Raw genomic sequence first — 25,811 nt, 5'->3', positions numbered from 1 at the left:
CATACCCGCACATTGATTTTTGTCCTTACTATCCGATCCATCCATCCATAAAGCTGTTCAAACCTTTCTAAATAGAACTCCATATCATTATCTTTCATGTTTCATTCTTTACTTCATTCTTTCTGTTGTTTTATGTAGTATCAGACCTTCCGATTTCATAGTACGTACATATGCTACACTTTGTATCCACATAAGAAAGTTACTTGTGACGTGTCATTATCTTTATCATTGTTCAAATCAATATCATCCATCTCAGTTCAAACTTGACGTGTCGTCTTTGGAGCTGGATATGTCTGCTCTTAGGACGTCCTCATCCATCCTTGAACTTCTGCTGGTTTTTGGGCAGTCTGGGAGATTACGTAGCGTTAGCACAGATGTGCGCAATAAAGAGCGCGCGCTACGCTGCGCTATAGTGCTTTGAGCAGCAAAAAAGGCCTTTTTCCGCTAAAAGCGCCTTAGCGCAACGTAGCGTAGCTTAGCGGCTGTAGCAGAGTGCTGATGCTAAACAAAAATTGGTGTGCCGTTAGTGCCGCTGAAAATTAGTGCAGCATTGGGGTCCTAAAAGTGCGCTAACACTATTCAAAAAAGGCCGGCGCTTTTTGCCGCTATGCTAGACTTTGGGGCTAAAATAGCGTAGTTTAGCGTAGCGGCCCACCATTTTGGTAAATGAAAATGAGGAAAATCAAAAGTTTTTCTCTCATTTGCATAATTAGTCATAGAAGGCCTCACGGTAAAACCATATGGACCCCGGAAATGGAATCTACGCAACACTGCAACAAATATAATACATTGAGCGTATTGGGTAAACATTTTTCATTGAAGATGCATACCTACATGTTAGAGATAGTCATTCTGGACCCGGGTACCACACCGCTTTCCAGCGGATTTCAGGTACCTAGTACCGCACCCGGCACCGCCTGGGAGGTACCACGGGTACCGCGGGTACCGCCTGTGCTATTTTTGGGTGCGGCAGCGTCCTCCTTGCTCAAGCCAGCTTGTTGTTTTCCTTTGCAAAGAGCTGGAAGGCAAGCAAGCCAGTGCTTGCCGGGAGGGAATCCCTCCGGTCGAGGAGGAATACACACCTCTGACCGGAGGAATAAATCTGTCCGGTTGGAGGCATGTACACCTCTTTGACCGGAGGAATGCTTCCGGTCAAAGAGGTGAGTCCACCCAGCAAGCTGGATATGCGTCCAGCTTGCCGGGCTGACCTCCCTCTCCGAGCTGGAATATACTCAATATCCAGCTCGCTGGGAGGAGTCTTCTCAGCGAGCTGGATATGTGTACAGCCATTCCGAAAAAGCTTGGCTTCTTTGGAAGGAATTTCCGCTGGAAATTCCTTCTGGATTTGCCAATGTATGTGCATCCAACATCAAGGTTGGACACATGATATCCAGACCTGCGAGCGCAGTTGCTTGCAGGATCCCACCAATCGAGCCGTTCGGTAGCGGAAAAAAAAACACGCCGGCCGCTGGGACCAGCACCATCCAACCTCGCGAACAGGATTGGTGTGCCATCCAGGTTAAAATCGGCCAAATTGCTTGATTCTGAACTCAGAATTAGGAAAAAATGAAAGGAAGGAGATGATTGAGGGAATCTGGCTGCTGTATATGCACCCTGCATATAAGAATGAGGTGGGCATGAATATACATATGTCCAACCTTGCCAGTGATTATTGGCAAATCCAAGACAAAGTTTTGGTGGAAATTCCTTCCAACAAAGCCAAGCTTTTTCGGAATGGCTGTATATCCAGTTCGGCTAGAGCCTAGGGAGGTCTCACGGCGAGCTGGATACATACATATATTGTATCCAGCTCAGCGAGGAGACTCCTCTCCAGCTCATTGGGAGTTCCCTTGTTGGCCACCAACTGGATAGATATGCATCCAGCTCCCGGGAGGAGTCCTCCCGGCGATCTGGATACGCCAAGAGGAATCCTCCCAGCTCTGTCCAGCTTTCTGGGAGGCTTTCGTCAAGCTGGATCTACCGGGGCAAGGCCCTGGATCCCCCCGGGGGGTGGGAGCGGTACACGGGTACCACACCGCTTTCTGGCCAAAACTACGTACCTAGTACCGCACCCAGCACCGCTGCGCGGGAGTACCGCACCCAGCACCGCTGCGCGGGAGTACCGCACCCGGCACCGCTGCGCGGGCGCAAGGGGTACCCGCCAAACCCGCCGCGGGTACCAAATGACTATCTCTACTACATGCCAATTTTTTGATTTTAGATGCTATCTGTATGATCACGGCTAAAAACAAAAAAATTGACATGCAGGTATGCATCTTCAATGAAAAATGTTTACCCATTACGCTCAATGTATTGTATTTGTTGCAGCGTTGATCTAAGGCCAAACTTACCCCTTTTAACCACCGGAAGCATAACCAGAGTCCCACTACACTGGAGTCAGCCCTTTTGGACAACCTGTAGCATCCCTTCAAACCCCTGTCACGCATCTCAAGTCACCTTTCTCTCACTATACACATACACTTCCATACATCCCCTGCTCCAACCCAGCTCCACTGCATATATTAGTTTGTCTTTGTTTGCCATCTGCATTACATCATGTAGCACTGCCCCTGCAGGCTGTGCCCTGCAACCCCATTGTTCTCCACCTCATTTATGCACCTCCTTGCATAAATTAAGCACAGCCTCACTCATGTATGCACCCCTTGAATAATCTGTACACAGCCACTCCTGTATTTGCACAGCCCCCCTGGAGCAAAAATCACTCACATTTGTCTATATGAGGAGCTCTCTCCCCCCAGTTTATTACTCACCAGTGATTCACTCACCACATTGTACAAACTACAAACATACTCATAACAACCCTTCCATATCAATAACAGCTCTTTATACAGTGTATCAAACAAAATCATCTTGAGCATACCACTCCTATCATCTTATTAAAACTTGCCAAGCTGAGCTTGGTGGATCTTGTAGCTGGTAGTATAGAAGGACAGAGCTTGCAACTCCTTCATCCCCTTCTCCATTCAGCCAAAGGGTTTCACAACCACTTTTGAGTCTTACACCATTGCAGGCCTTCAGGACTGACCAGAAGCCCTCCACTGATGGCAGAGCTAGTGGTCAAATAGCCATGCGCAAAGATTAGATTTACCAATTACAAAAAAAAAGTTTCCTCAGACTGGGCTTGAAAAGTACACATCAGCTAACTTACCTAACTCCCTTTGTTGTTGGAAGGGGGATCCCATTACACAGGTACGGCCCAAGGAGGGGGATTTTCTGGGCTTTGTGCTAAGTCAATCCACGGCCTGAGAGAATCAGGAACCCAGCCTTTTTCAATCCATTGTAGCTCCATCACATTGCATTGTGAGATTGAGATTTGGCAGAACAAGATATGTGCAAGGTTGTGAAGAATCTTTCCACTTTTTGGGGCCTACATCTTGCACTGTAAAGACTCAAAATGTGAAAATGATACACAGGAAAAGGATAGATGTCAAGATGAAAATGTGGATGGGGGAGGCATTGGCCATCATGTAAATCCAACCAAGAAAAAAAAAACACCCAGAGATGGATGGATGAGGCTTGTTTCAAAAAATATCTGCCAAAATCAATAATTCTCCCATGCTACCAACTTGGCACTAAGGTCCCACCTAGGGAGTGTCCCAGTAGCACAGCTTTCCCCCTGAAATTGAGGGACTTGATTGATTTAGACACACCGGTGGGTTGGGGTTAACTTCAATGATCAACACTGGTGAGCTTACTTATGACACTATGGAAGATAATCTGGATACTAGAAAAATGATGAACAGTTATTAAGGCAAACTTCCTAAAAGTAGGTCAACAATCTTGGTGTAGAAGTAGGTTCAAGTATTCAGATATGTGAGCATTGTTGTAGTCTAAGGGTGCTACCCACTTTGAGTCTTGCCGTAGTCATGGTACCATCTTCATCCTGGACTTGAGTCCAAGCTGGAGAGCTTTCTCCATACCATCTTGTCACTCAAGTCCCCTGAGTCACAAAAAAATAGGGTTGAACCAATGAACTCAATTACTGACTGGCATCAGTTCAACCTCAGCATTTCCAATCAATTTTTTAACTAATCATTGAGCTTAGAAGTAAACTGTCTGGATGAGAACTTAGTGATGACCCAGGGCCACAATTTGTTGACCACAGGTACTGTGCATGTTATGAGCCGTAGCGCGGGCTCCGCAGCGCAGACTCACATGTACATTGACTACACGTAAATGTCATGGACCATACTCAAGGTTCAAGAGGCTGGAGATCCAAGCCTCTTCCTCATCCTGCAATCTACCATCTTGGATCAAGAACCCCCAGAACCCCAGACCCCAGACTCCATCTTCCTCTCCCCAAAACAGACCATAACAGTGCAATGGCATTGTAATACAGTGCAGCAGTAGTGGGCAATCCAATTCCAATATCAAGCCCTTCACATTGAACTGATTCATGTATTTTTTGGGGGAGAAATGGATGAGATGCAAAACTCAACCCCATTCCTTTTCACTGGAGGACTTCCCGTCGATCTGGAAATCCGGATCTGAGGCGACAGATTTCAGCTTTCGCAGTGAAATCTTGGTCCCCGAAGCTCCCCGAAGGGATCCAGAGTTCCAGATTCCAGATTCCCCTGTGAAATCTGGAATTCCAGATTTATTCAAAGTCAACGGGAAGTCCTCCACTACTTCTGCAAAGTCATCTTGATCCTGTAAAACCCAAAGCACCATGTTTTTATTCTTATGATGACCAAACAAATGAAACACTAGTGAGATAAAAACAAGTGGTCTGTGTGCTGGAACCATATTTTATTTTTGAAAAGACATGAAAAATCATTGTTTTGCATTCAATCTATTGCAAAACTGTTCAATAGAGTGGTTGAAAATAGTAGTGAAGAAGTTTTTGGCAGTAAGAAGAGTTTTTTTTTTGGATGTTCCAGTTGCTGCTTGATAGAGCTCTTTCCTGCATGATTTCATCCACACTTCTAACAAAGACCAAAGAGCAGAATGAAAAGGAATGGGTCGTGCATGGACAGTATTTTTTCTGATCTTCTTTTGATTTTTCAGGTCTTCTTTGCCCACAATTCTTTTATCTGAAGAGGTGCCTTTGAGCAAGTAATTTTTGAAGAAATATGCTGCTTCTTGTAGTTCTCTTCCTGCTTCCTCTTTCATATTCGGACGACTAGGTACGATTGTATTTATCATCTCAACATAAAATAAAAATGTTATGAGAAGTTTCCGCAGTTGAAAGGATTCATTGTAAGCTTCTGCCTCTTCAGCCAAAGGGGTGAAATCTATGCCCGTCATCTTGCGCCAATGTGTAAGCCAAGCCTCCTGGTTTTCTAAGAGCTTTTTGAATGAATCGTGGAAGCTTTTTCTTCTATGATTCTTAAGATCTTTCGTCCTTGTAGCCGCTGCCTCCTTATCGAAGTCCTTTGCCTTTGTTTTACCTTTGTCGAAGTGGAAAACTCTATGATAGCCTTTAGCAAACATAGCTTCTGTCATCTGCAGTACCGGTCTGTCAAACATTGTTGAGATGAGCCTTAAAACTTTGATGTCTCTTTTCAAACACGCTTGAAAGATATTTGGTGTCGAATAGCCAAAAACCGCTTTATCAAAGACTAATAATTCTCCTGATTCGTCTTCCTCATAGCCAGGAATATGTTCTTTGCTAGCGCCACGATGAGTCCCGGAATTCGTAACTATTCCCGAATGTGTCGCCGCGAGTCCTTGATTGTTGATAGGGAAATTATGAGGATTGTGAATTGTAAACTGATGACTTGCCCCTTCGCTCACCGAAATCCCATCTTGATTATTAGCTGTATTAATGAGTCTACTTGACGTTAACATCGAGGATCTGGAGCTCAAATTCGAAGGCAATCGATTGACGATACTATTCATATTGCCTGTGGACGAAGAGCCCGGTTCATGTTCTTCCGGCTGGATGAAAGCGCCCCTTAACTTGCTAAACTTCCGAGGTCTCTGCGCCGGTCGTGACTCATTGTTGTCAGGAGGATACGAGTTTTTTTGTTTTATCATATCCTGCGGAGATAATATCCTGCTTGATTTTGAATTCAAGTCTTGGTATTCGATTGACCGACTGGTAACCAGAGGATATTCTCTTAGTCTAGACGGCACGCCCTCCTCCTCTGAATTTTCATTTCGACGTGTATCCGATCTGAGACTGTAGTACTTGACGGAATTGTCCACGCGAGCGGGACGGAGAGCTTCTAGATCCACCTGACGAGGTCGAGGGGACGAATAAATAGATGGATTCACTTGCAATTCTTGTCTACTGGGCCCCCATCCACTAAGATTGCTTGGGTGATCTTCCCGAAGCATACGAGGCGACGTCGAAGGAGCCCTATCTCTGGTTAAGGCCAGTGGTCCCGCATTCCGGAAAGCAGCCGGATTCATCCAAGGTTCATCCATCGCGTAGCAATTAATGGTCCACAATAAAACAATAACGAATCGATTCATGCTTGCTGTTTTTAGACCCGCTAGCAGTAGTAGATATATCAAGCGGTGAGGATCGGAATGGAGTTCGGCAGTTTGATGATGATTCAAGACTGCAAGAACAGCGTTGGAGGTGGAACGAGATATGAGGCCTACTGAAAAATCTCCTATTTATGTTGATTAGAGAAACAAAGCGGAATAATGCAAACAGGTTCCTCGTCGTCTTGAACAGGCGTCAAACGTGCGCCAAAAAATCAGCCGTAGACGGTTACACCCGATTCGACCTTTCTCATACACAGCCGGCCACGACGGCCCCACGGGTACCCTGGCCGGTCATTCATTTTTCATCCAGCTCTTCGAAGAGTGCGTTCTGCTTAAAACACGCGTCTCTAATATTGTAGGGGCTATTGCAATACTTGTTTCAAGAAAGTCGACCCCAGCTTCCAAAGTGTGAGTGTAACGTTTTCAGTTTTGTACTGACTTGGTTACATAATTATGCGGAATCCCGGAGTGGACCGCTATTGATCTTTTAATAAACATTTTGTTTTCATTAATACAGCCATCCAATCTACTCTCGTGTCTTCTCTGTGGCGGACTGGGGATTAATACTCTTCCCCAGTCTGTCTATTTGGTTTACTTCTTCAGCCTCTAGCCTTCTATTTGGCGCTAGTTGCCTAGGATGACCCGGGAGTTACACCTATAACTCCCCAAGCCCTCCAAGTGTGGGATAAGGTTGGCTTCTCCTCTCTCCTTCCTCTCTCCGCCTGTTGCCGTGATGGCTGAAGGTAGAGTAGAAGGTAGGAGGATTGGAAAGAGACGACCACATTCCGCCTTGGGATGTGTATCCTTCTCTCTCTGTGAGAGCACTAAGCCCTAAGGTCTGAGCCCGACGGGCGGGCGGGACCCCTAACTGGGTGGGTGGGTGGGGGCGAAAATTATCCTGCGAGAGTCGGCGGATTGAGTTTGGCGTCTAGGTTGGGTTTGACGGATCTACCGGGTGCTTCCTGCCGGCACCGGTTGACCCTTGCCCACCTAGGTTTGCAGCCCCTGCTGCGGACCTGTGCTGCGTGGCGCGCGAGCTTGTTCTGCCTGCTGCCGGAGACCTTGGCGCGCGCCTACGCGGCACGCCACCTACTCTACTACCGCTCCTTGGACTATGCCCACCTCCCGCTCTGCTCCCGGTAAGCTGCCATTCTCGAAAAGCTTGCGGTTCCGGCAGCCTGAGGATCCGACAAACAAAATTTATTTTCTCAGCCCCCTCCCCTGTATTCTTCCAATTCTTCCACTCTTCGCACTCCTTCCCTCTCTCCTTCTCTCCCATACCCCCACCCCCCCCCCCCCCCACCAAAATGCCCCCCGACCCAGCCCCACCTCCCCGCCCGATCGGACCCACCCACATCTCAGCCGCACCCACCCACCAGCCAGCCGGAACCAACCGCCAGCCAGCCTCGCCGGATCCCCAACCGCCCAAAAAAAATTTCACCAGTTCGGTGAGTCAGCGCAGCCCTTTTAACCTTCCCCTTTGCCATCCCTTGGCCATCTGACCAAACGACTGATTCCCCTAACCATGGCTGACACCCCATTTTGCCCTCGGATCCAGACATGGTCTAGGTCAAGTATGCCCCCGAAGTGAAGGCAATCGTGGTCAAACTCAGCCTGCGCGGCATACCCCTTGCCGAGATCAATGCGACTATTGACCAGAATGTCTTGCCAGACTCCCTCTCGCGCTGGAACAGTTTGTACCGACGAGCCAGGGACGTCGTTAGAGATCCGGCGCTGTATCTTGACCGTGGCCGCCCGTTAGCCTTCTCTCGCGAGGAGGCAGAGTTTGTATTGAACGCTCTCAAAGCTGAGCCCACGTTATACCTTGACAAGATTCAAAGTCACATACATACAAGCAATTACGGGGACTCGCCACCCAATCTCCACCATAGCCGCCGAATTGAAGACTCGGCTCCTGTTGACCAAGAAGGTGGCCCGTACGTACAACACAAACCAAGACGAGGCGGCCAGGTTCCGATATACTGACCGGATTGGGCACTTCCCTGCCGAATACTTGGTTTTTCTGGGTGAGTTCACTCTCATTTTCCCCCATTGCGTCCGACGCACAAGGAGCTGAGCTTGTTTTCCTGGCTCAGACAAATGTGGTGTGTCCCTTGGGACCCACGCGCGTGACACTGCGTGGGCCACTCAGGGCCTACGCACCAAGAGGATTCCAAAGGCGCTCCAAGCCAACCAAATTACGGTCATGCCCGCGGTATCATTGGACGGGTTGCTTGGGACAATAGCCCAAGTCGGGTCTATGTGTTGTCTGGACATGCAGTACTTCATTGAGACGGTTTTGGTGAGTGCTTCATATTTTTGGTTGCACTGTGGCTTCCATTGCTGATTTTTACCGTAATGGTGTATTGCTAGATGCCGGCTATGAACCCCTTTCCTGGGAGAAACAGCATCCTTGTGATGGATAACGCACAGATCCACCATGGGGGGGAGGTTGCTCAGATCTGCGCAGCCGCGGGCGTCTTACTCATGTACCTGCCAACCTACTCGCCGGACTACAACCCGATTGAGAAGGTGTTCGCCGTCCTCGAGTCCCAATTGAAATGCCACCAAGTCCTCACTGGGACCCGCGCCAACGCCAAGATCATCAAAGATTTCTTGCCAACCTTTGTGACTCCGGCGTTGATGAGGGGTCTCTTCCTCGGCAGGGGGTACTCGGCCGGTCAATAAACATCATAGTTATTGGGATTCCGTCAACTTTCCGGATGTATGTTAGCAATTCCCCACAAACACGCAATCAAAGCCCTGGGTGGCATCATATCTTACAAAAGAGATGTTGCGTATGTTCCCGCGTGCCGCGCCTGGAAGAGGTGAGCATGAGGTTCCTGAACCTCATGCATGAGTCACCCAAAAGCCTGGACATAAGGCCATCTTTGGCCCTACACCAGCACCTTGGAAAAGTCCGACTGGTCCAAGGCGCTGCAAGATAAATTGTTCTCCGCTGTAGCCCAATCTCCCATGGGGCTCATGGGCTTCGGCCGCGAGACACCCGCCTGCCTTTGAAACTCTGCCGCTGTGGGTCTCAAGGTAGAGTTCTGCCTCACTCAATGTCCTATGGGGCACATGGGCTTCGGCCGCGAGACACCTGTCTGACTTGTGCAGCAGTGGGTCACAAATTGAGACCCCGCGCCATTGGCTGATTTGTGGGTCTCATGTTATGGGCTTATCCCATCGGCATTCATTGCATGTATTTAATCGGCTTATGTGGGATTTCATAGATGGCAATAGATGGTTCTGACTAACTCGGCATGACGTGGGCCCAAGGCGGGGGAGTATCAAGGAACTATGACAATGTGTGTGAGACTGACGGAGGAAAGGAAAAACAATTGAAACTGGCACCAATGGTGCTACTTACCACAGGAGTTTTCATGTGTTAAAACTCCTGACTGGGGGCGACCTCGGATTGCAGAATGGCTGAATGGGATGGCTGAGATTCGTCAGAGGTGGCGTCTTTGGGATCTGATGCCTCCTCGCGGGTACGCGCGGGCTCGGCGGGGCCATGTGGGGTGATTGGTGTGGCAGGGGTGGCAAAGTCCGCTCGGACGGAGGTGCTCCCAGAAGTCAAGCCCACCAGAGGGCCGTCCGGCGTGCCTGTGTGGGTTGGTGATTGAACTGGGGGGCCGCGCTCCTTCTTGGGGCTGGCCACGTTGTCATCCGCGATGGTGTGCGTAGGGATTAACCACGTGGCCCCCTTCATCAATTGTGATGCAAGGGGATGGGGGAACTTGAGCTTCTCGAGTTTGTGTGAGGAGACATCGAGGAAATAGTCCCATCGGTTGATGTGGGAGAGTTTGATCAACCTGCGGGAGAGGTGATCCTCCTTGGGGACGTTGCATAGGCTGAGGAAGTCCTCAATCCCGAGTGACCGGCCGGCCTCATTTAATTGGAGATGGGTGGTGGGCAAGCTCATACTGATCCAGGAGTTTGGCAAGTCCAATCTTGGGGCTGGAATCTTCCGAGAACCGTGGGGAAGACCGAGTTCGCCCAAACACCGACCGACTAACCGTCTGCGCAATCCCATGCGGAGCCGGGGTGCGAGTGATCTTCCGAGCGGGGGACCAATGGACGCCAACCGGAACGCTGTGGTGTGGCATTACCTCGATATCTGAGCTCACATCCCGAGTGTGGCAAGTTGAGGGGACCAATTGGACCAAGTGATCACCGGCAACTGGAGCTGGGTCCTCAGCTTCTGACGCAGTCGTGTCTAGCTCGTCCGATTCACCGGCAGGGGGGAGTCCAGATTGGGTGACTGGTGTATCCCTACCATCATCCTCATCCTCAACGCCAAGGGCTGTTAAGTCAAACCCGAGGGCGGTTGCATCATTAGTACTTGGGGACAACTCGGCCTGCGACTTTGCCACACCGCCCGACCCGGGAACCCAACAACCAGGGATCACGCGGCAGCTGAGGAGACTCGGACCGGGGTGAAAACAAAACCTTTCTTCTCAGGCATGGGGGCTGGGCCACGTCGCGGGGCTAGGGTTGCCAAGGACTTGCTTGGTGATGCAGCCTGCGCAGGCGTGGTAGGGGGGGGGGAGGGGGTGCTTGGGCGTTGTGGTTGACTGCACCAGAGATTTTGTCGGAGAGGCGCGTGACTTGTGCTTGCTGAGTCGCGCCCCTTGCTTAGCAGCCAACTCGGCCAGAGTGGGAGCCGGCTTCTTATCCTTTACAAATTTGGGTATGTTGGGCGGGTTGTCCTGGTTGATTCCCGGTACCTTGTGCAGAATGCAACGGCTCCACTTGGTTAGCGCGTCCTGAGTGACGCGGATCGATCCCCCCGGGTTGTTGGGGTCTTTTATCCTCATGGACTCGGAGTTCTGCCTGTACTTCCCAGTAATGTAGACGTGTAGATCCGCCGCAATGCGTATGCGTTCTTGCTCATCCACATCGGCGTGAGGCTGCCCGAAAACAGAGGATTCAAACCACATTAATATGGCCCTACGGGGCCCGTGACGAACCAACCAGGATGGGATGGACTTACATTGACCACCAGCCGGGCCTGGGTGCGTTCGAGCGCCAGTCGAGTATCGTCGGGCCCACAACTCATAGCCAGAGCATCCTGCTGCGACCTTGCCTGATCATATGGGCTCAGGTACATTAGCCAGCTACCCAACGGTGTGGAACTCCGACCGGTGCTGGGCCGTCGGCAGTCACTGGAAGGGAGAGTTGCGCTGTGCGCTGCCTTCGCGGTGGTCCGGAAAAGAGATGAGGAATCGAGGATAGCGGAAGTTGGAGGGGGATTTGTTGAGAGACGACAAGGTGTAGATTCCCGTTGGCGGTAGTTTGTTGTTGAGGATCTGAAGAGGAAAGGAGTCCGGCGAAGAGGGCCGGAGGATGTGATCTAAAGAAGGGATTCGGGGAAATGTGACTCGAGTGCTGAGAGTTTGAACTCAGAAGACACGCGGACTCAGAGAGGGATCAATAAGATTAAGATTCTGGATGGATGATCTGAAAAGCCCAAAAGAAAAGGGTTCAGACAAAGTCCATGCCGCCCCATCATCTGAGTTCAAGCTGAACTCAGACTCTGGGGACTGTGACATGTTGTGGACAGGCCATCATACACCTGCGCACCTCTGCACACGCAACAACAAGAAGGAAAAGAGAACAGAACACAACCAAAGAAAACACAAAACCACACACCAACCCACCACATACATCTCCATCCAAAAGCGCGCATATAAGAAAAGAGAAAAGACAAACAAAACAAAGAAAGAAAGAGAAGGAAGAGACAACACAGCCAAACAGAAGGAAAGGGGGGAAGGGATCCTGAAACGCCTTGAGAATTGAGTTCTTGAGACTGGGGGATAAAAGCTGAATACCTTGAGGACTGGATACACTCCACACACTGCTGATTTGATCTGAATCACCGCCTGTACCATTTGGCGCACCACAACGGCAAACCAATAATGACCTGAGCGAGAATGCCACTTACGGCCTGTTGGACCTTCGCCAACTTGCGCGGATTGGTCATAGACACCATAACCAATAGTGAGGCCGTGGGACTTGTTCCCGCTTCCTCCACAAAAGTGAAAAATATGTTGTCGGAGGTGACCATGGCGTTCTTTTGATGAGCAAATGTTTTGTTGCTTGGGATGATCAACTGCCACCGGAGCAGCCCCTCCCCCTGCATCTTTGTGAGGTGCGCCCCCAGGAAAGGGACCAGGGAGTTGAGGGAGTCAATGCAGTCCTGTCGAAACTTCGGCCAAGTCGTGTGTTGAAGCACTGTCTTCAAATACGCATTGCTCTGCGTGATCACCCGCTCCCATGGCTTTGCGCTGGCTGCGGTTGTGTTTTGCGGGTTGACTTGCGCAATTTGGCCTGCCGCGGACATCTGGTAGACATGATGTTTGATCAGGATCACGCGGTGAGGGACTCCTGTCCGTGCTAAGCGGCGGCAGTTGTGTGAGGGGATGGGTGCTGTTTAGGCTGCCCTCGGGGTGATGGTCCGTGAAGATGAGTGCGGATGGGATCGGTGATAGCTTTTGTGGTTGTGGGGTGGTTTTGAGATGTTCGCCGGGGTTTTGGATCCTCGGCGGCGGTTGTTTTGTTTTGAGGGGAAAGGATATGTGATCTTAGGGAAGGGAAAGAAAGGGATCTCGGAACTTTGGATGAAGGAGGATCGGCGAGCGGAGCTCGAAGGTTGGAACTCTGAAGATGGGATCTATAAACTCTTGATGGACCGTCTTCTGGGGATCAGAATGCCATGCCTCCCCCATCATCCAAGTTCGGCGAACTTGGACTCCGGGAGAGCCACATGTCACATACATTTCATCATATCCTCCGCGCGCTACACGCGCACACACACAAAACAGCAGAAAAGAAACAAACAAAGAAGCAGAGAAGAGAAACAACACAGAGGCAACTAAAAGAAAACACAGCATGAGGAGACAGAAAGAAAAGAGCCACAGAGAGGAAAGGAAGAAAGAAAAGAAGAGATAGGCAAAACACACAGAAAAGGAGAAAAACCAGAAACAAACAAGTGAGTAAACCCACAGCAGGTGCTGTGTTAGGACCAAGAAACAGAAGGGGAATGAGAAGGGAAGAGGAGAAGGAAAGGTGGAAAGAAGGAAAAAGGGGGAAAGATCTTAAAGGAGGTTGGAAGATGAGGAGAGATGGGGGAGAGCTGAGAGCCTTGAGAGTCTTGAGGATCTTGATGTTGCTGGCGGCGAAGATGCTCCTGACTAGCTGGCCACGAGAGGGGCCACCACAGCGGGCCACCGGAGGAGCGCTGGAGGCCGTGATTGATGGTGCCGCAGCCGCGAGGGGAGGTTTCACTTGGGGAGCCGTGGGGCCGGGGCCATTGGGTTGCGATCTGCTACCCTCCTTGTAGAACAGCTTACAGCTGTTTGCCTGGGAGTCTGGGGGCTGACTCGGGCCAAGGTAGGATTCTTGCGGCTCCCCAGGGGCATTTGGAAACGGGAGCGGGTCAATGCGGCTTGTGAGTGTGAAGAAACAATTGGTTTGTTTGGTTTGAGATGACTGATGATTGGACAGAAAACATTTCTCTCAGCTTTCATCAAAGGGGTCATCATCGGTACGTGTTGAGGTAAAAACCATACATACCATAATTGCCACAATGATTTGGATATGCTTGATTGTGGAAGCGGACGGGTTTAACTCGGCGAACTGGACCAATGGGCCTGAGAGATGCAATGGAAATGGTGGGTCAGTCAACCAAATGATTGGACGGCCCAGTGGAGGGGCCAAGACTCACCGAACTGGTGAAAAAAATTGTTGGGCGGTTGGGGATCCGGCGAGGCTGGCTGACGGTCGGTTCTGGCTGGCTGGTGGGTGGGTGCGGCTGAGATGTGGGTGGGTCCAATTGGGCGGGGAGGTGGGGCTGGGTCAGGGGGCATTTTGGTGGGGGGGGGGGGCGGGTATGGGAGAGAAGGAGAGAGGGAAGGAGTGCAAAGAGTGGAAGAATTGGAAGAATACAGGGGAGGGGGCTGAGAAAATAAATTTTGTTTGTCGGATTCTCAGGCTGCCGGAACCGCAAGCTTTTTGAGAATGGCTGTATTTACTTGTTTTGTTGTAGTGATCTGATCGCGTTATTAATTTCCTCTTTGTCTTGTTCTTCTCTCCCTCTTTCCTTTTCTCTCATCGTGATATCTTTGTTCATTATCACAACGCTGCAACCAATCCGGGACGCGGATTGGTATTGGGTTGTATTGTTTCACGATACTGCCCGATATTTAGTATTGGGATTGTATTTTTTTCCAATACGATACATTGTATTGCCAAAATTGTGGATTGCACATCCAATCCTATACAAAGGATCTTCCTCCCGTGTATCTGCAATACCAATACAATACAGCAAAAGTCAGATATGTATTTGGCTGTATAGGAAAGAAAGCCCTAAGCCCATTGGCACCGCCGCGACGCCGCGACCTAGGTGTCACTTACAGGTCAAACCCCTACGCACCACCCTCCTCTGAGTCCAGCCCAGAACTTAGCAGATTATCCTCAGTCCTCCTCAACCCTAACTTAACACAAGTCCCCCACTTCGGAGGGCTCTGGTACAGCCTGGGCTGGCGCAAAGCGCAATCTCCAAAGGAGGGACTTGGGACTAATGTCCACTTTTTGACCTGAGGGTTTGAGGCCTTTTGGTGGGTGTTTTGTGCCATTCAAATTTTGACCCTGTTCCCAAAGGGCCCCAGGCATGCCCTTTGGATCATGAAACTTGTCTCACTCTTCCCTATCTTTTGCCACTACACACGTCTCTGGAAGTACAAGCGTTCTCCTCCCATGACCCTCCAAACTTATGGTTTTTGGGGTATTCTGGGCTGTATAACATGTGTGGATTGAACTGACCTTGGAAAACAGTATGCTCAGTCAATTCAATTCCACAGGATCCAAGCTCTCCGAGCTCTGGTCAATATGCCTTGGCCAATCCAGCTCATGCATCCAATCCTCATTATGAGGACATGGATATGAAGCCAAGATGGTCAGCTATATTGACCCTTCAGGGCTTCAGAAGAGGCTTGTCAGTTTTTTCTGTGTGGAGGACAAAAGGAAAAAAGGGCATAAAAAGCCACAAATTCCCCAAACTCTCAGGCAAAAAGTATGACATAAGTCATAAGCCTCTCCTACAGAGAGTCCCTTCGGGACGTGGGGGTCCCCCCCCTCCGTTTGAGAGGCTTAGTTAGGCTAGTCCTCAACCGCAACCGCAACTCCGGCAGCCCAACACCATCAGCCATCACCAGATCAACAATTTCCTGTCCTGCGCTAAGCCACCGGTGCTCCTCAGCAAGCGGGGAAACAGAAACACCAATCTCATCCAAAGCCATCAAAGCTCGCCAGATCACTTGGCTCACGGTTCCAGAAATGTCCGCCCCCTGCTCCTCCTGCCCCCTTTGCCTTCTATTCTTTACCCCCAAGAAGTTAACCCTCTTATCTTTTTTTCTTCTCTATTGCCCAAACCCAGCATTGCATCAGCAAATCCTCCCTCTGCGGCCAATCCAATTTTCTCCAGAAATGGCCCGAGCATCTTCATCACCTTGTCAAACCCCTTCCCAACCACCATTCCGCCAGTCCACTCGCATCAGAACCCCAGCCTGCTCCAATCCAGATTCTCACAGAAGATCAGCAGTTCCCCTACCAAGTCCTAACAATTCTGCTGGAAAATCCAAAAGAAAGCCAAAGAGAAAAAAAAGTGGTACTACTGCTGATAAGAATTTGGACCCAGACAAAGATGAGATAGATCATGAACAAGACTCGGAAAACAACAACTTGAAGGTCAAGAAGTTTAGAGGGAAGCCCACGAGTTCGTTTGATGATATCTTTGATTACTTTGAACCACCGTTCCATGCAAACAAAGGAGATACTGCAAGTGTTTTTATTCAGTTTCAACTTCAGGAAAGAGACAAGCTTCACAAAACTATTATGTATTCCTGTTCTAGGGCGAGGAAATGATGTATAAGTGCAAGTGGTGCTCGGCTGTTTACAAAAAAGGTGTTGGGACCAAATCAAACCTTATGAAGCATTGCAATGGTAATTGGGACCGTTTGCCCTGCTCGGCACAAATGGACGCAATTGCTAAAGGAGCCAAACTTCCTCTCACAGAAAAGGATATTGAGAACAACACACAAGAAGAACAAAATGGTACGATCAAGGCCTACACAAAACATGCAGTGTTTGACCCAAGGTTCTTCAACCAGCTTCTGGTGTTATGGCTTGTTTGGTTCTCGCTACCCTGGTGCCGGATCAGAGACTTTCTGTTGGGTATTGCATTCAATTATGCCCAAAGTGGTATTGTCCTCTATTCCAGGACTTGGGCAGCAACCGAGGCACACCGGCTCTATCTCAACCTGCAGGCCAATGTTGTTTCCAGCTTACAGGTATGTTGTTTTGTTTGTCCCCTCCAATCAAATACTGATCAAATCTGATCCTCTGCTTCCAGAAACTCAGCTCCAAATTCACACTGATCCATGATGTCTGGACCACAAAAGGTGACCATCATGCCTTTCTTGGCATCTTGGTTGCGTATGTTACTGCAGATTGGGATTTTAAAATCTCGCACCTTGGAATGAAGTTTATCGCTTCAAGTCACAAGGGAAAGCTTTTGGCAATCCCGTTTGCGAATGTTTTAACAAAATTTCAACTTGAAGACAAGATAAGTCTTTCGTTTCATTTCTTTAGTTCAAAGTTGATTTTTAACGTATACATGATAATCTTTTCCATTACATCTTAGCTCAAACAACCAATTTGGGCTCAAATAATTTCACTATGGCGTCTGAGGTTGAAAGGCTTATTTTCATCAAGACCGGTGTTGATCCTGAACTTTCAGCAAATCACATCCATTGTTTCTGTCATAAAATCGCGCTGATCCTTAACGCGGGGCTACGGGAAATTGAGCTATCAACAAAAGGGTTAGTTGCATCCAAAAGCAGCACACTCGGCTTCACCCCCAACTTGAACCCCATCGTGGAAGAATCTGAAGACGTCACCAAAGCTGATCCATATGTGATCAAGGACACAATTTTGGGCTCCTCTGATAATCAAGTCAAGGACAACAATGATGGGGGATCCGATAAACGTGAGAGCAATGATGAGCTTGATTCCTTGAATATACCTGATAAAGGAAAAAATATGATTGACAAAAGTTTAAAAAAGGTTTGCTTTTTCTGCATGCGTTCTTTTTCCCAAGGCTAACAGTTGATTTTTTGGCCTAGGTTGACTTTGTCATCCAGAGGATCACATCCTCAGAAGCCAAACGGTCTGAGTACGGAACATGGTGCAAAAAACTTGACTTTGACGGGCCCAGCCTCATCGCCAGGTACGGTATTTGCTGGAACATCAAGTTCCAAAGTTGGGATAGAGGTTATCAAGCGCAAAAAATCATAGCCAAATTGATTGAAAACAAAAACAATTGAGTGGAACGAGAGGGTGGAAATCATTACTTCAACAACATTGAAATTAGCCCAGACAAGTGGAAGATTGTAAATAGATTAAATGATACTCTCAGTGTGCGCCAATCTTTGATTTCATGTTTTTTTCATTCCCTTCATTTTCATGAAACACTAATCTGTCATGCACGGTCTTATTTGTTAGGAATTTTACTATCTGACTAAGAAAATGGAGGGTGATTACTCCTCGGCATGTTTGCTAATTTTGGAGTATCAACACATCAGATCGTTCATCAAGAAAAAGATGTAATCTTGCGCCGAACCCAAATTCATTACAATGTTTGCACGGATGCTCACAAAGACAACGACATATCTTAACGAGGCAATGAAGTGTGATGCAATCATCATTGCAACTGTCCTCAATCCAAGCTTCTGTTTATCAATCTTCAGGTTGTATTTACCTTCCAAACAAGGATATTTCTTGGAGTTAATGAACAACCTCTTCAATTCTCGGAAAGCTTGAGTTGATGCAGCATCAAGTGCAAGACCAGCCCCGCCAGTTGTCAATAAACCAGACTCAAGCAAAAAGTTTTGAGAAGAGATTGATTACTTTCCTCAAGCAGTAAATGTTCCTTTTGCCAATGAGCTTACTATCTATCTCAAAGGTAAGCATAAGTTACCTACGGCTGAAGCAAGTGAATGCTTGAATTGGTGGAAAGTAAGTTGTTTCAATTTCCATCTTGCAGTATTGAATGGTTCTGAGACTTATATGATAGAACCATGGACAAGAATTCCCAACGTTGGCCCTCCTTGCCCGTGACTATCTGGCCTGATCGGCGACCTCTGCAAGCGTGGAGAGGTGTTTCTCAGCCGCCGCCAATACTTGTAGCGGTGACCGAGGGAGTCTAGCCGCAAGAACAATTGAACGATGCGTTAGCTCGCACCAATGGATGGTCCAAGGCGTGGAACCAGACAAAACCTTTGAGGCTGCGCAGGACATCATCACCCAGGCCACCACACAGAAGGCCCTTGAGAAACATGAATTCTCAAACCTCTGTGTTTAGTTTTTTTTTTAAAAAAAAAAAATCACTCCTCATGATTGTAACCAGCCAATAAACAACTCTATGTACATTAAAAATGAAATTGACCTCCCCTACATAAAAAAACAATCCCTACAAGCCTGTATTTTTATTGTATTGGTATTGCAATGTGATACCAATACAACCAATCCTTTGTATCAGTTTTGTGATACAATACTTCAGGATTGTATCAAGAAGTCAATACAATCCAATTTTTTCAATACATTGGATTGGAAAACCAATAAGACTAGAGTCCAAGGCGGCTTCGCCGCTGTAAATCCCAGGTCTAAATCTTCAGGTTCCTTGTCTGACTGACTTCAATAAGTCTAGGCAGATTAAGAGGCCACACTTACAAGCCAACTCCATGGCTCTCAATTCTTGCAGGTCCCTCTAGCTGATGAAATTCACTTGTTGCCAGTTGTTTCAGCTAGATTGAATTTTGGTGACTAAATATGAGAAAATCAGTTGTTCCCTCTGACTCTCATTTTCATCAATTGATTGGGACCTGAATCATTGCACTGCAGTTCATATTCATTTGAAGAAAATTCTGATAGTATTGCTAATTTAAGAAGTGCCGCAATTCACTCTATAGAAGAATTAGAATTTTGAATGACTGCAGCTTGAAACATGTCCTTGTTACTTGCTAAAGCTTAATCCCCACATAATTGCTTCAATTTTCTTCAATCCCATGTTTATATAAATCTCCAAGTACATAGGCCTTGTGTGCATCATCCCTTGATTAAGACTCAAATGCTAAACTGATGAGCTTTTCTGATGCAAGTGGCCCCATTAATTTCTGTGGGAGCATGAAAAACAATTGGTGGAAGAACTTAGAAATATTTACACACTCAGTTATCCAGCTTGGGATCAACAGGCCTATGGACACATCCCCAAGCTGATTGAGCAGAAAGCAGAAAAGGTTGATCTTTCAGAAGGTTCAGGTGGATTAGTTTCTGTTCCAGGTGGAGATAATTGTTTATGAGTGGACTGATATGCTAAATTTGTTGTTAGTGTAGCATATTGTTATTTTTTCACTGCACTACATCAATAATACTTTTATCCTTGAATTTTTGCAAATAACAATACTTTCTTGGTTTTATTCTTTTGCAGTGAGTGTAGATAAAAGATAGCAAGTTAAGAATAACTAAATCCATATTTTATGGTGGTTAACCATCTTGTCTTATCTCTGAAAATAGATGCACTAAGAGTTAGTGTATGTATGATAGTAGATACAACAACAGTTATTGCATCTCTGAGATTAACAATAGGACAAGGCAAGTCCCCCATGTGATAATCACAATGGAATTTGGTGAAGAATCTGTTAATGATAGGGATATCTTGTGGATGATAAGTTTGGGGGACCTGACTGTTGATCAGAGCTAAATGCCGTAAAAAAATTTTGGGCCAAGTTTCATGTATTCACATCTCATTCAAGAAATTTTCTGGATGAGCACAGTTGGGGGGAGGTGCAGCAGAAAAAGGAACACGCAAATGGGCGGGAGAGAGGGTCAGGAAGCGTTGAGAAAATCGTGCAAATAGCCGTTGAGGTCCATCCACCCGCTGCACGTCCTCACCAGAACCTTGAGCTCGCCGGCCGGCAGGGAAGGCTTTGAAGGGGAGGCCGCCGCGGGGCGCTTGACCTCGACGAGCTTACACATGACCGACCTCTCCTCGGCGGGCCTACCGGAGCCGCGGCACCAGAAGGCGTAGCGGGCCTGATCGCCGACGCCGGCGACGGCCAGCCGGGCTCTCGCGGCTTCTGGAGAGCGGGGAGTCAAGTCTGCGGGGGACGATCCGAGAGTGGCAGGCGAGACATTGGGCGTGGATGAGTCATTCGAGCGGGTCGGCGGGGTTGGGCTCCTCCGGCTCAGCTAAGTGTGGCTGTGGATGAGGAGGAGGGTGGTCGGAAGCGGGGGTGAGCAAGACGCGGTCGGACGGGCCCCGGGAGAGGGATAGTGTCTTCGGAGGCCGTCTGGGCATTGTCGCTAGATCAGACTCCGTAGGACTGAGCAGTCCGTTACTCAGTTAGGCCGAGCTGAGCGTCGACAGCGCGGTCGCGGGCATGTGTTCCAAAAGCAGAACTGGCGGCGGAGATGGACTGTGGCGCCAGTGCGGGAATGGGACCAGACAAGGTCGGCGAGCAGGATGGAGCCCTTGCTCTGCACCCGCTGGCTCTCCAGGCTGGGGTCTCACAGCGGCGCGGGGATCCCGGAGCGGTGGGACGGCGGGCGGAAGGGGTAGACGGGCATCAACAGTGTCGTCCTGCACAAGGCCTCGCTCCGTCCTGCTACAGAAGACCGCTCGTATCTTTCTCTGCCCCCGGATTGGCCATAACAAGGGAGGCTAGGCCAGCTGTGTAGTATTCCCAGTGAATGCAGCAGCAAAGACAGACGGGGTGAGGCCTGAACAGATGCTTGAAGGGCTGGCTGGAGACCAAGAGAGTGGCGGAGGCAAACTTATTGCCATACCAACGATTGGCGGGGAGCTGGTTGTGAGCAACAGTTGAAATTTGTGGAGTGTCCAAACCAGCTTCCAACAACAGTTGAGTGGCTTGGTGTCAGACAATGGCTGGGTGGACTGAATTTGAGGCAGGACAGCTGTTGGTAATGGCGGGTGGTGGCCAGATCTTGAACGGATATATAAAGAGGCCATCTGGCCACTCTGTTTGTCCCCCCAGGTGTTTCTGTTTTTGCTGTAATTCCAGCTGGCGGTACATCCTTGCACTCCTCCGCTGTTGCACGTGCGCAGTCTGAGGGGCTGAAGAGTGGGCCCCCCACGGGTCTGCAGCCTTAGCTGCGGGCCGGGGGCCTTCATGTCCATCACTTTTGACTTGTGCGCTTGATGCGGGCTGGGTGTGAGCCTGGGGGCACGGCTTTGCCAATGTTGGAAGGCTGGTAGAGATTTAGATTTTTCTTATGTAAAATTCCCCTTTTTTTGTATCCTGGTTTTTGTAGTGGGAAAACCCCACATGTTTTTTTTTTTTTTGAACTTTTGTTGATGGGGAAACCCATGATGTTTTTTTTTCTCATTTTGTATAATTGTAAGGGAGAACCCTTGATCTTATTTTTTTTTTAATTTTGGAAAAACTGTGTCTTTAATAAACTTGGATACCTGGATTGGCCGATACGTGTCTCATATTAGGGGGGTTCACGATTGGATTTCACCAGCAACTTTTTATCACCTCACCAGTAGAGATGCGCACGCTGCGCAATTAAATTTTTAGCCTCACACCAGGAGGATTTTATGCTGGCTGAGCAAAGGAAACGTACTGGTGCCCATCACACCATGAACCTGGGCGCGTCAAGACCGGCCATCAATCTCACACACCTCACAATCATGGGGTCAACAAACACCCATACATGCACCCCACTCGATGACCAACCTGGTCTTCGGGTGGATACATACTCCACTCAATGACTTTGGGTCATCGAGTGGATCACCACTACCCGGTCATCGAGTGGGTACGCACTCCACTCGATGACCGGACCGGGTCATTGAGTGGAGTAGTTATCCACTCGATGACCAAGCCGGTCATCAAGTCGGGTGTGTATCCACTCAATGGCTGGACCGGGTCATTGGTGTGGATCCACTCAATGGCCGGACCGGCTCATCGAGTGGATACACACTCCACTCGATGACCAAGCCGTCATCGAGTGCACACACCTCACTTACTCCACTCGATGACCCGGTCCGGCCATCGAGTAGATACACACCCCACTCAATGACCGGCTCGGTCATCAAGTGGATAACTACTCCACTCAATGACCCTGTCCGGTCATCGAGTGGATACAAACCCCACTCGATGACCGGCTCGGTCATCAAGTGGATACACACCCCACTTGATGACCGGCTTGGTCATCGAGTGGATAAATACTCCACTCGATGACCCGGTCCGGCTATCGAGTGGATACACACTCCACTCGATGGCCGGACCAGGACATCGAGTCAAGTAGTTATCCACTCGATGGCCGATCCGGTCATCAGGTGGATATTCTCTCCACTCGATGTCCCATTTGGTTCATCGAGTGGAGCGGGTAGCCCACTCGATGACCAACTCGGTCATCGGTGGAGTAGTTATTCACTCAATGACCGGGTTGGTCATCGAGTGGAGTGTGTATCCACTCGATGACCGGGTTGGTCATTGAGTGGAGTGTGTATCCACTCGATGACCCGGTCCGGCCATCGAGTGGAGTGTACACATGTGTCCACTCGATGACCTGGTCCGGCCATTGAGTCGGTATGGATAACCCAATCGGGTCATCGAGTGGAGTGTGTACCCACTCGATGACCCGGTCCAGTTATCAAGTCGAGTATGTACATAGTTATCCACTCGATGACTGGCTAGGTCATCGAGTGGAGTGTGTGCAGTCGATGGCCAACCCGGGTCATTGAGTGGAGTGTGTATCCACTCGATGACCAGGTTAGGGTTGTTTGCGTTGTGGTGACCATACTCGTGGCGCCGCAGGCGCGCAGGATATCCGGCGGGACTTCAAGCTCACCAAGCCTCTCCAACGCGCGCATATAGAAACAAAGAAAAGAATCAAAGAAAAATAGGAACAGAAAACAGGAAAAAAAAAGGACACAACAGCCAAAACAAACCAGCAGAGAGCAAAGAAGGGAACATGTGGGGTTCTTGATCCTGAAATGCCTTGAGGACTCATTGATCTTGACGACGCGCGTGGGGTCTTGAAGTCTTGGTGAGCTTGAAGTCCCGCCGGATATCCTGCGCGCCTGCGGCGCCACAAGTATGGTCACCACATCACACCACCACTTGGAGTCTGTCCCTAGACTCCTCGGAGAGTTTACGTGCAGTCGCGGAAGAAGCCTAAACCAAAAGAGAAAGAGGGGGAGGGGCCAAGGGCTGCTCACAGAGTGGCTGAAGTAGGGCTTACGACGACAGCGGTAGAGGATACCCTGAGGTGCATACACATGGGAGGACTTACTTTTGGTCAGAAGTGCCTCCACGGGAATAAAACCTTTTGACCTGGTCCGCAGCGAACCGGCGCCTCAATTCGGTGCCGTCGAGTTCCGCCAGCACGTAGGATCCTCCTTCGACCTGCTTCACGACGCGGTAGGGGCCGTTCCACCGGTGAGCAAACAACTGCCCCCACTGCGTCTCAAGGGACCGATTAAAAGCGAGAACTTGATCGCCAGGCTTGAGGGGTTCGCGAATTCTTGATGAGTTCCTCTCTTCCCAATAGCGCAAGGAGTCGCCTCGCGCATCCATCAGCTTCTTGTAAGCAATGCCGCGCGTCTCTTCGCTGCGTTCCAACTGGCGAGAGCGCGCGACGAGAAGATCTGAGGTGTCCTTGACTGCGTCCCAGTCGACACCCAAGTAGGATTCGATTTCGAGATCAAGCGGTAAGACTGCGCGCTGGCCAAAGATTAGCTCGTAAGGGGAATAACCAGTCGTCCTTTTAGTGGAAATTCGGTCGGAGAAAAGAACCAAGGGCAAGTATTTGCGGCAGTTCTTCCCGCTTTCGCCTGCCAACTTCACCAGCGCAGCCTTGAGAGGTCCATGCCCGCGCTCGACCATTCCCTGCCCCTCCGGGTAGTAGGGAGTTGAGACCCTATGCTGGCCTGGTAAGGCGCGCAGCATCTCTGCCAAAGCTCCGCCAAATTCTGAGCCACCGTCCGTAGAATAAGAACGCGCCAACCCGTAACGCATGGTCCAATGATCCTGAAGAAAGGAAGCCACCGCCTCCGACGTGAGGTTGTTGAGGATTTTTGCTTCGACCCAACCAGAAAAATCGTCCCTCGCAACAATCAGATACTTAGCCCCACTGGCTTTGAGGTGAACCGCATCCATCAAGACACAGCCGAACACGGTAGACTCGCCAGTCGGGTACCGCAACTCCTGAGGTCTCCGGAGATCCTTCTTCTGACAGGCCTCGCAACTCCGGCACCAGCGCGAGACGGACTGCTTAAGGGATGGCCACCAAAACCGTTCCGCAGCTCGGCGATACGTCTCTGCCGTGCCGCGGTGGCCGAGCCCCTCGTGCAACTCCTCAAGAATGGATTCCTGCTTCTTAGCGATTGTGATGACGATGCGAGGCAGAGGGCTCCCACGTTTCATAAGACGGCCCGCCTGCAGGTAGAAATCCGCGGTCCTACGTTTTATCGCACGGAACTCTTGATCGTTAGAACCTTCAGGCCTGGCCAGAGTAGCTAGGAAGACCTCCAGACGGCGCCAAAAGCCCTCCTGGTACCCAGAATAGCCGGATTCAGAGGTCACAGAGAAGCAGTGCACTGGCCGGATCAATGGTGTGTCTTCATCAAATTCTGAGGATGGCTGATCAGATTCGTCATCGCCCCGAGGGCGCCGTGAAAGACCATCCGGCATCAAAAAGGTTTTGCCCGGTCGGTGGATGATGTCGAACGAGAACAGCTGGATAAACGACACCCAGCGAGTCATGGGAGCATTGGGCAGACTCGGCGCGTTAATCATCTGGATGAGCGACTGCGCATCAACTTGTAATTCGAAATGCTGGCCCCAAAGAATCGTCTGCAGTTTCTTGAGGATGCGGGCGACGCCGCATAACTCGAGCTTGGATTGAGAGTACCTCGATTCCACATCTGAGAACAGCAACGACTCGTAGAGAGCCGGCCGGTCCAAACCATTCTGATCCGTTTGAGAGAGCACCGCTCCAGCCGCATGAAAACTTGAATCAACCGCCAACTTGATCCTGCCTGCCTCAGGCCCGTAGTCAATTTTAGCAAGGACAATTTCCTTGCCGACGATGCACTTAAGCTCCTCAAACGCGTCGTCGCAATCCTCAGTCCAAATGAAGTCCGCGTCCTTGCGCGTCAGCCGTCTGAGAGGCAGGCAGATCTGGGAAAGAGATGGGATAAAGATTCGGACATACACTACCACGCCAAGGAAGCCTTGGACCTCAGTCGCATTCTCTGG

At 49.4% G+C, this 25,811-nt stretch overlaps 2 protein-coding genes across 2 annotated transcripts; both read right to left on the bottom strand.

Moving 5' to 3' along the window:
• Positions 1-4,794: 4,794 nt before the first annotated feature.
• PtA15_3A798 (uncharacterized protein) lies at positions 4,795-6,441 on the bottom strand (the record flags this gene model as incomplete). The annotated part of the gene is made up of 1 exon (XM_053167801.1): positions 4,795-6,441. One exon carries the CDS (start codon positions 6,439-6,441, stop codon positions 4,795-4,797), a length of 1,647 nt encoding a protein of 548 aa, XP_053018983.1.
• A 3,409-nt stretch (positions 6,442-9,850) lies between these two features.
• Positions 9,851-10,930, bottom strand: PtA15_3A797 (uncharacterized protein; the record flags this gene model as incomplete). The annotated part of the gene is made up of 3 exons (XM_053167800.1): positions 9,851-10,108; positions 10,620-10,768; positions 10,915-10,930. The coding sequence occupies 3 exons, from the start codon at positions 10,928-10,930 to the stop codon at positions 9,851-9,853; spliced, it is 423 nt and encodes a 140-aa protein (XP_053018982.1).
• Between the last annotated feature and the right edge of the window lie 14,881 nt (positions 10,931-25,811).

Source organism: Puccinia triticina, chromosome 3A, assembly GCF_026914185.1.
Source record: "Puccinia triticina chromosome 3A, complete sequence".
NCBI classification, from domain to species: Eukaryota; Fungi; Basidiomycota; class Pucciniomycetes; order Pucciniales; family Pucciniaceae; genus Puccinia; species Puccinia triticina.
The sequence above is the reverse complement of the archived record's forward strand: the minus strand, read 5'-3'. Positions and strand labels throughout refer to the sequence as shown.